The 10,135-nt window shown below is 34.0% G+C and overlaps 1 protein-coding gene across 3 annotated transcripts; it reads left to right on the top strand.

Moving 5' to 3' along the window:
* The first annotated feature begins 4,999 nt into the window (after positions 1 to 4,999).
* On the top strand, positions 5,000 to 9,264 carry LOC123307825 (abscission/NoCut checkpoint regulator). 3 transcript variants are annotated; one of them, XM_044890273.1, is made up of 7 exons: positions 5,005 to 5,066; positions 5,157 to 5,245; positions 5,299 to 5,468; positions 5,644 to 5,878; positions 5,992 to 6,216; positions 6,569 to 6,934; positions 7,682 to 9,264. In XM_044890273.1, exons 2-7 carry the CDS (start codon positions 5,198 to 5,200, stop codon positions 7,913 to 7,915), a joined length of 1,278 nt encoding a protein of 425 aa, XP_044746208.1. In that variant the 5' UTR covers positions 5,005 to 5,066; positions 5,157 to 5,197; the 3' UTR covers positions 7,916 to 9,264. The 3 variants fall into 3 exon arrangements, with proteins under 3 accessions (XP_044746210.1, XP_044746208.1, XP_044746209.1); XM_044890275.1 differs by lacking the exon at positions 6,569 to 6,934 and having other exon boundaries at positions 5,000 to 5,245; XM_044890274.1 differs by lacking the exons at positions 5,005 to 5,066; positions 5,157 to 5,245 and having other exon boundaries at positions 5,461 to 5,583.
* Positions 9,265 to 10,135: the final 871 nt, after the last annotated feature.

Below are 10,135 nucleotides of genomic sequence, written 5' to 3'. Positions count from 1 at the left end.
GGTTCTACACTATCGATTTTCATGATGTTCTCCAAGACTTTCTTTTCACTGCAAACTTTCTCTTCAACATTACTTCTATTCATTATGGGTAAAATGTAGTTATCGTTCTCAACTCGTGCACTGATGAAGTTAATGCTTCTTTCCGGCAATGTGATGTTTTCTGTGAACTTGATTTCCTTAGTCTGGTTTGGTTCTTGATTCAGAAATATATTCTGGAGATGATCCTTATACGCAAAGTTGAAGTTGTCATCGACCTTGTAATATACAATGTGGTTCAACTCTGTGAAATTTCTTCCGATTATAATGTCTATGGGCTGCACATCATCTGGTACAACTCTGAACTTCACATTCTCCGCTTGTACACCATCAACTTCCACTCTTTCCATTATTACGCCACAAGATTTCACAATGCTTTGGGATTCACTGCCAAATCCTTTTAATTCACAATCCTGTAATATTATTCTGAACTTTCCTTTAATAGCAGCTGTGGCTCTAATGGTACAGTCTGAACTACCACAATCTATCATTGCAATATATTCTTCGTCACCAACTTTTACATGCTTTATATATTTGTCGCATGGTCTTACAGAACCTAATATTTTGATCTCAGGTCTTTCTAAGTTTCTGGGTTTCGTACAATGCTTAGGAGTATGACCTACTTCGTTGCATCTCAAACATTTCATTTCCCTTTTAGGTTTTGAGCAATTGTAGGAGAAATGTCCCATTTCTGAGCAATTGTAACATTTCACCTGGTTTGTCATCACTTTTGGTTTGATGTCGGTTTCAGTTTTTGGTTTCATAGTCACATCACTTCTATTCTTTTCCTTACTCTCAAATCTCGTTCTGTTCTCTCTTGCCTTCTCTATCCTGGCATTCACTATTCTGTTGTAATTGGTGATGTCTCTCAACAAATCGTCTTCGTCATAATGGTGTTGGCTCATCAGAAATTGGCTTAACTCTTTTGATAATAGTCCTATTATGACTTGTTCTTTAGTTTCGTTGAAATCCAAATCCAATTGTTTGCATAGTGATATCTTCTCATGAAAATACATGTTGATACTTTCTTTATGCAGTTGCACACATTTTTGCATTTCATTCCATCTTTCGGTTTTGGATTTAGTGAATAGGAATGTCTTTCTGAAACTCTTGTTGAATTCAGCCCAATTATTAATGGATGTAATCCTACCTTCGTACCAAAATTTGGCCGCTCCTACCAGGTGACTCCTCGCCGTCTCAAAAATGAATTCTTCAGGCCATTTGTGAAGCGTAGCGGTGGTTTCCAGCTTTGATATCCATATTTGTGCTTGATGTGGTCCATCTTCCCCATTGAAGTTATCAATTGTTTTGCTTAGGTCAGGCATCACGTGGTAGTTTTGGCTCCTATTCATGTTTTGCTGCTGCATCATTGTATTCATCAGCATGGAATTCTGGTTTATCAGGGCCATCACTGTGCTCACCAAATCTGCTTTGGATGACTGTCGGTCCGTACTCATATTTCCGCTGGTTGATTCATCGGCCACGTTCCTCTGGAAGTTCTCGAAATCTTCTGCGTTCACCACGAGGTGTTCGCTATTTCGTGAAGCCATGTTTTCACTTAGTTTCTTGATTTATCTCGTTCAAATAGGCACAAATTTTTCGAAATATCCCACTTCTGATTTGTTATATATATTTATTTCTATAATTGTCTATTTATTTATCGCACTGTTTCTAATAACTCAAACTCAACAAAATGGATAACGTTCAACAAAGTTTATTCACAAATAATTTACACACAACTAATTCTCAACAATCTCAACTCACCTCAACTCAACTCGTAGCTCGTATCTACTGTTTCTTAAAATTTTACCTAACCATATCGTATTTGATCATAGAATCTAGACTAACATAAATTTACATCTTTTTCTTTCTTATAAAATATTATCATTATAACACTCCTTAATCCCCCTCACTTGAATATAGTAGCAAGAAGCATTGTGGTTGGTGGAAAGAGAAACCTTCATTTACTCGTCATAGATATCATCTAAGAAAAGAAGTAGATCAGGGACCTGGAACCGACTACTAAAAATTAAATATGCTTTTGGATGAAAAATCCCCCAATTGGGCATAAACTCCTAGTGTTATGATAAAGGTTTTGTATAAACAACAAATGCAAGAGATTGTTCTCTGCTTACTCAAATATTGAGGCTGTAAGTATAGACGTGCTCTCAATTTTAGGATAGAGCCTTCTCAAAATTCTGATCCGGAAATAAGAAAACAATTATTGCTGATAGAACGCAGGTTCCGGCTATTGGAAGGTAATTCTTGAAGAACCTTTGCTACTTTTGACGCTGTAGAAAGTTGTTTCTATACAACTAGAAAGCTCGCTGTAGTAGCCAAAGGCTCATCATGGGAGTAGTGGTGAACCAAAGGAAGCCACAGAAAGGCCCATCTCATCCTTAATAAAGACAGCTATGAAGCAGTATAATTTCTCAATTTGGTGATTTGAAAGGGAAACCAAAACTTTCATCCCTTTTGGAATGAACGTTAGGCTTCAGACCGAACTTTTCCAAGTATTGCCAATGCTCAGATGAACATCAGCATCTAGTTGTCATCCGAGACTGGTTAGGATTTACGTAGGTTTGAGAGGAGAAATTATGGAGACCGTTGTTACCAAGGAAACGATATTCTGGGTCCTTACATGCACCAAAAAATTACCTTTGCTGAGGGTGTTGCTAGTCTCATTTTTACATAAGATTCCATTAGAACCTCTACCCAAAACGCTAACCAGGCAAGGGGTACGTTCACAAACTTAATCCGAGAGTAGAGTATGAGTATTGCCATACTCGGAGAGCATAATCTGAAGAATTAAAAGTACGTTTATGAACATTCGAGTAATCAGAGCCTGCTCAGAGTAAGTTTGTTAACGCAAGCTAGGTATACAAAAAATGTTAGGTAGCAAGTAATGAAATAATAGAAATAATTAATTCACCCTAACAGCATACAATACAATTCAAAATTTGAGAGAGCTCAGAAAAGTCATCTAATGCTTGTATATGAACTCTCCAATCGAAGTAATGGATTAAGCTGCATGACCATGAAAGTACAAACAATGCAAAGAATAAATCAACCATCAGGAAAGTTCATAAATGTTGTGTCTTGAAAAACAGTCGAGTAACCAGCCATTTGTTCTATGCTTCAGAGAATGGTAACCTTGTGGGTTTTTTCAGATAGGTGTGAACAATATTGCGGATCTGTGGCAATCTATAAAGGGAAGAAGTATTGGCTGAACGAATACTTCGGTCAGAGACAGTTATCTCCCTCAGTCAGCAGATATGCATAGGCAAACAAGAAGTGTTGGAACCATATGGAGCATGGCTGTTTGGTCTACATGACCAGCACACTTGCCTAATACTAAAATAGATCTATCCAGGAAAACAAAAATCATTCAAATAAGGCAGTCCTTTACAGAATGAATAAAATTGTCCTTCCTTGACTCTGATCAGAGTCAAAGATTTTTAGCTTTTGAATCTTATAAGTTGGATATTGTCAATTCGGGAGACCAATGCAGTTTGCGGAAAACTGAGAAAAATGTTAAAAAAGCTCTACGGTCTTGTTTGAGATCAAATAAATATATTGGACATTAGTTGAAAAAAATTTAACTTGAACAGTTATCTCCACTCGAGGAAAGTAATAATCCTTAGTGGGGTATGAGAGCTAGTAGTTTCCCTTTTGTTCAATTTAAAACTTTGTTTCTATTTGATACTCAGTTGTGAAAATACATCGTTGTTTTCTCTGGAATCAAAACAGAAGAATGACCTTCGTTGAGACCTTTTCTGCACTGAAAAAATATTGAAGTCCCAAGTACGAAATAATTTACCCATCGATATTGACCCGGAAGGGTTTTTGGAACCAGGTATGATCATCCAAACGATGATTTTCCAGACCCTCGGATGTACGAAGAGAGCTACAAGTGGTAACTATTTGGAAAAAACCAGCTTGATTTAATCGATATACATGGTAAAAATCAACCTCTTATTTTTGTTCAAAATAAAACTAAGTTTTATTTCGATACCCAGTTGTAGAGATACATCTTGGAAATCTCTGGTTTTTAGTGGCACCTTTTTTGCACTGATTTACATCAGTTCTTTGAACATCTACAATTATGATCTAGAGGACGAGACGCGCAATATAATTAAGAGATTAAACGAACTTACCTTAAGTGAAGTTTGATCTTAATTATATGAAGCGTCTCGTCCGAATAGATCAGTCCCACCCAACCCTTACTTTGTTCCCTGGACAAAAAAGGCGTAAAACAAAAGGGAAATCTGAAAAATTTGCTTTAAAAAATAATGGCGATTCTAGGCTAAAGGAGCATCGAGGAAGCATGGGGAATGGGGATGCGTGCGCAGTTTTTTAGGTTGGAAATATGACTCTATGGTCATATACTTTGAACACTGTGGAGAATTCCTTCGGAAACAAGTATACTACAATTATGATCTATTCGGACGAGACGCTTCATATAATTAAGATCAAACTTCACTTAAGGTAAGTTCGTTTAATCTCTTAATTCTGCATTACTATATACTACATTATATATATTTTGTTTGGGTTTTGTTCATATTTTTAGGCGGTTTTAGTTTTTAAGTTAATATTTTTGAAAATGGCCGAATCTCTCAGTGCAGTGGGCTTTGAAATGAATGGAAAAATCATTTATTTTATTTTTTCAATATTCGATGAATCAGAATCACCCAATTCATCCACTAATATGATGGCTGCAACTGCTTTGCGTTTAAGTATTTTATGAATAGCTATTTGATACAAAAACAAATACTTGTAAGCAAGTGTAATAACATTTCAGCTGACCGTTTAACCAACCGTTTCGTTCACTAAGAATTCGAATGGGACGGAACCAACCGAGGGAACGACGTCATCGTCTATGAACCGACCGGTTAACTATTAACCAACCAAAAAAGCCATTCGAAATCGCCTTTTGTAGTTAATTTGAATCACCGCAAACAGTTAACTATCAAAAATGTCAATAGAATTTATCCTTTCATTCATTTTAGTTGATTTTAGTGCCTAATTAAATAATTGATAGACGATGCAAATGTAAATACGTAATTTAAATATCGTTAATGTTTTTCCTTGTCAAGATCTACATAAAAATTCTACTGCACATAGGGAGTTATTGAGTGGAAAATTCTTTTCATCTAGAAAGATGGCTTGCAATACTTGTAACACAAAATTCAATTTTTTTCATAAAGAGGTCAGTTAACGGAAATCATCTATTCAACAAACAATAACAAACATTGATTTCAGATGGGCTGTGCAAATTGTGGCATGTCATTTTGCAATAAATGCTTGAAACAAAAATGCAGAATTCCTTCTAAAGGACCTTCCGAGTTTAATGTATGCAGAATATGTTTTAACAAACTCACATCTCTGAATGAAACAGAGACTCCATTCAACCCACCTGACACATTTTTGAAGTACGTATGAGAGATTTTGAATGCATCCCTTATAAAAAATCTAACCAGCTCTTTATGAACTTTCCAGTTCGCCGATTTATCCTATTCCTCCTTTCCTATTGAATGATCATTTGAGGTATATCGTTATTAGTGTTAAGATCAATCTTGATTCTGATTCTAATTTTGTTTGTTTCAGACGTCTTGAGAATCTAGAGAACCCAGTTGCTCCTCCTATAACTGTATATAAACAAAATCCAAAATTTCAAAAAATGAAAATAGGTCTTACCCCAGCAGATCAAAAACTTGTGGATCGTTTGGAAAAGTTGAAGGATGAGAAAAATAAGTCTCCCCCCCCTTCAGAAACTGAACTTCGAAGAAGGTTGGCCCAACTGAAGGGAGAAAATTTCATTGAATCATCTGCCAAAAATTTAGTAAGTTCTTTTTCCAAAGAGTTCGATAAATAATGATAAAATTGATCGGACTGGAAAGAATATTAAGCTTGCAATCTGAATTGACCAAGTTACTTAATGGTATACTTTAACAGTTGCCTTCTGTGGATAATAGAACACATCAAGAGAAAGTGGATGGTTTACTTGATCAGTATACAAGTGAGCGTGACATAGAATTTCAGCACAACCCTCAGGAAGAAATAGAAGCCAGATTGGCAACATTAAGGGAACAAGGTGTTCGACCAAATGAAGGAACTTATATGAGTAACTTACATGATTCAGATGATTCTGAGGAAGAAATAGGAAAGATTACAAAAAAGGTAGGTTTAATACTGCCATATTTGTGTATACTTGTTTCAATATCATAAGCTGGTAAACCACTTTTTTATTTGAAAGGTTGGTTTTACCAAAAATTCTTTTAAGTAGAAACATAAATGAAGAAGCAACTGTGTTTTATTAACAGGACATTTCATTTGTACTTTTGTTGCTCGTTTATATAATATTTCTTTTGACTTCTTGTTCTAATAACTATCATCAGACTATTTGTAACAGAAATCTTCTTCAAAAACTAACTCTTTCATATTATATGGCCAAAGGACAAATTAAGAAGTCAGAATTATCATGGGTTTTGCAAAACTGATGTAATAAGAAGATTCCTTTTATATTTTGAAGATAATGGATGAGGTTGCCTTAGAACAAGCTACACATCCACAATTATCAAATAAAAATTCGAATACCTCGGATAAGAGCGATAAATCCTTGGAACAGTGGTGTGCCTTGTGCAATAAAGACCCAAAATTTCGGTGCTTCAATCATATTATGTATGACACTGGCACAAGTCGTCATGTGGATGAATCTTTTTTACAACATTTCCTTATCGAACGTGATATCCATTTATTACACAAATCAGAAGATATTGAACAAAGGCTAGCAGAATTGAGGGATCAAGACGTTGAAAAATCTTCATGTGATGGACCACTTTTATCTAGTTTGCCAGATTCTAGTAATTCAGATTCAGTAGATTTTATGGTTAGAAAGGTAACTTGATAGTTGGCTGGTTACCGTTATTGTATATTTTCAATCAGTTATGAATGGAATGATCTGCATTTTCTGTAGATTCGATGGGAAATTATGGTTAGCCGAATTTGCATGTTTGCTGATGCAGTTAAGTAACTCAAATAGTGACGTTAACATTTAATTGTTCCTATGTGTAATTTATTGGCAGTCTTGAGGAGTCCTAAATTCATTAAAAGTAAAGTAAAGTGTTCGTCTCTTGAAGATGGTGTATTTTGAAACTTTCAATAGAGGGGTCTTTGAGGATTGCCAAAATAATTTTCGAATATGCTACATGGAATGCAACAGTAATCTGGATTAAGTTATCTACACTTCTCACAAAAATTGAGGCAGCAAAAAATCCAAATTTTTGGTGATTTTCAACAGGTTTTAACTTGAAGGAAAAAAAATGTACCTCTATTTAAACTAGATTTCGGTTCTGACCTCAATTTTTGTGTGAAAAATACTAAATTAATCAGCTTGTGAACAACAATAAGGAATCGGCAAGAGATAAATATTTGCTGATGAGGTATTTCAGCTGAAACAATTGCCCATTTTCCAATCATCTTCTCTCCAATTACTTATTTCTTTATTTTGGCTTGGTATTTTTGGTGTCTGACATGTTTAATTTTCCTTTTTCTTATTTCCACCGAAAAAATCCCATCAGCATGTTTAGGATGTTGTTGTCGAAAACAAATGAGAATTCTTCTCTAATTACGGTTTCTCATGTAGGTTATGGATGAGGTGGCCCTTGAAGAAAAAACCAAAGCGAGTTCCTCTGGTACAGAAGGAGAACCTGACGAAAGTCTGGATGACACAGAAGTTCTTCCCTGGTGTGTTTTATGTAACGAAGACGCCCATTTTAGATGTCTAGATTGTGGGGATTTGTACTGTTCAAAATGTAACAAAGAAGTACATAAACAATGGGATCGAGACCATAAAGTTGTCGCTTTTACACGAAAATAATTAAAAGGGGAAACTATATTTATAGGACAGTATTACTATAAGCTAATTCTTTCCACATGAAAATGTCGAAATGATTTATTTTGTTCCTCCTTTCATCCCTCTCACTATTTTTTTCGAGGTTGCATCAACAAACTGAATATTAGTAATGCATAATCATTTCTATTGTTGATTATTCCTGTTTATTATTATTTAAAAGATTGTTTAAATTTCAGAACTGTCCAAATTCCAAAGTCCAACTCTGTAGCTCCCATCTTTGGCATGGTAGTTAATTCAACGAGTAACAATTTATTTGAACTTCATACCAAAACCCCAAAGTTATGATCAACAAGTTTTTAGAAAAACTGCTCAATATGTTCTCTAGATACTCTAGAATACAGTTTGAGTGAAACACCCTGTAAATTTGGTTGTAATATTTCGAGTCAACAAATCTTTTTTCAAGTACATAAATTCAAAGTATTAATGACTGAGTTGTAGAAAAAAAATTTCTACCAACTAATATGGTAATTGTTTTTTTATGTGGTTTCATATTATTTTTACAACATGAACAACATTAACATTGCAGCTATAAGACTGAACTATTTCATTCATCGAAATTGATTAAATCTTTGTAGATTATGCAGGATATATTCCGAAGAATTTGGAATTCACAAATGGTTTGAATGCTTCATAAAGAGGAGGAGCAGATATGAATGGATGACTTTTGTTATTTACCGTGTTTAAGTATGTATATTATTGTTATCCTATCGAATAGGAATAAAATTTTAGTTGAAAGTTGGCCGAGAAGCTCAACTGAAATAAAGTCAAATTATAATGTTCAAAGTGACATAACAATGCATTTTCATTAATTTATATTGGTTATAAGGCATACTTGAGAGTTTTATTTATTTATGCATTCTTCGAAAAATGATTCAATAGAAAGTTCGACTTTTCAGTGTATACTTTTATAGAAAATTTTCAACTTTGATTTTTCAATTGATAAAGATTTTTATTCATTTGTTTTTTGTTTTGAAATTTGAATTTTATCGTTTTCATTTGTTGTTTTATCATTAATGTTTTCGTCAGTATGTGCCCTCAGTCACTTGATAAAAAGACGCTTATGTATATTTGAAATGGTGTTTGTATTGTAATCTACTAAAAATTATTTTGACAACAGTTTTTGAGCTCACAAATCATTCTTTTGATGTTGGTATGGTGCTTTTAAAAAAGGTCTACTTCTTATTCATGAATAACCTTTTGCTCACTTGCCATTCCACTTGTTCATCAATTTTTTTTCGTAATACTCCACTTACATCAGTATAATTAGATTGTAATATATCTCAATTATTTTCAAATAAATCAATCATCTCGCATTGAAGTTTTTATTCTGTAATAGAAACATTGTATAAAAGGTAGTCAGAGTAGAGCCTTGTGATACAGAGAGAGAGAGAATATGACACTGTATCACAGTGCCCTGAAGATGGTACCTGAAAAGCATTTTTTTTCCTTAGAAACCAAAAAACTGACAGATATTCTATAAGATAGAAAAGGCAATCAAAAAAATTCTGGTAGAAAAACCTACCCCTAAAATTTGTTTTGCAAGAAACTTTTCCTTATTCATATTTTATAGAATTGAAAAACTAATTTGATTGATTGTACGGGTTTTGGGAAAAAAATAATTTATCAACAGGTATGTATATCGTAAAGGCTGAATTATCTTGACTTGAATTTACCTAGTTGGCGGATATATTATATGCTGACCTGCTTATATAGGGGAACATCATCAAAATTTTTTTGATTACCTTCTCACTTTCATAAAATATCTGTTTTTTTAAAAAGTAGATTTTCGCCCAATTATATTATCTATACAATGGCCGTAACTTCTCAAGCTCGTGCGTGTCGACAACATTTTTTGAAAATTGGAGAAATTTTAAATTCCGATTTTTGCATATTTCGTTTCTGGATATCGCAACACGAATATTCTTGCCAAACTTGAGTTCGATATTCTCAAAGTTTCGTTCATTGTAAATAAAATAATGTTACGTGCATGACGATTCTCTGTGAATCCCCCAAAAACCAGCCAATATAATATAGGCAGTTATCAATTTATCGGATCGACATCAGATCTGTGCGAAAACAATATTATTTATGGAAATTTTTTTTTTTCGAATAAATTGAAACAAAGGAAATTGAATGAAAATTTATCGATAATGTATATGAAATTATCTCTGAGTACTAAATCAT

This window comes from Coccinella septempunctata, chromosome 2, assembly GCF_907165205.1.
Source record: "Coccinella septempunctata chromosome 2, icCocSept1.1, whole genome shotgun sequence".
Classification (NCBI taxonomy): domain Eukaryota; kingdom Metazoa; phylum Arthropoda; class Insecta; order Coleoptera; family Coccinellidae; genus Coccinella; species Coccinella septempunctata.
This window is presented reverse-complemented; position numbering and strand designations above follow the sequence as displayed.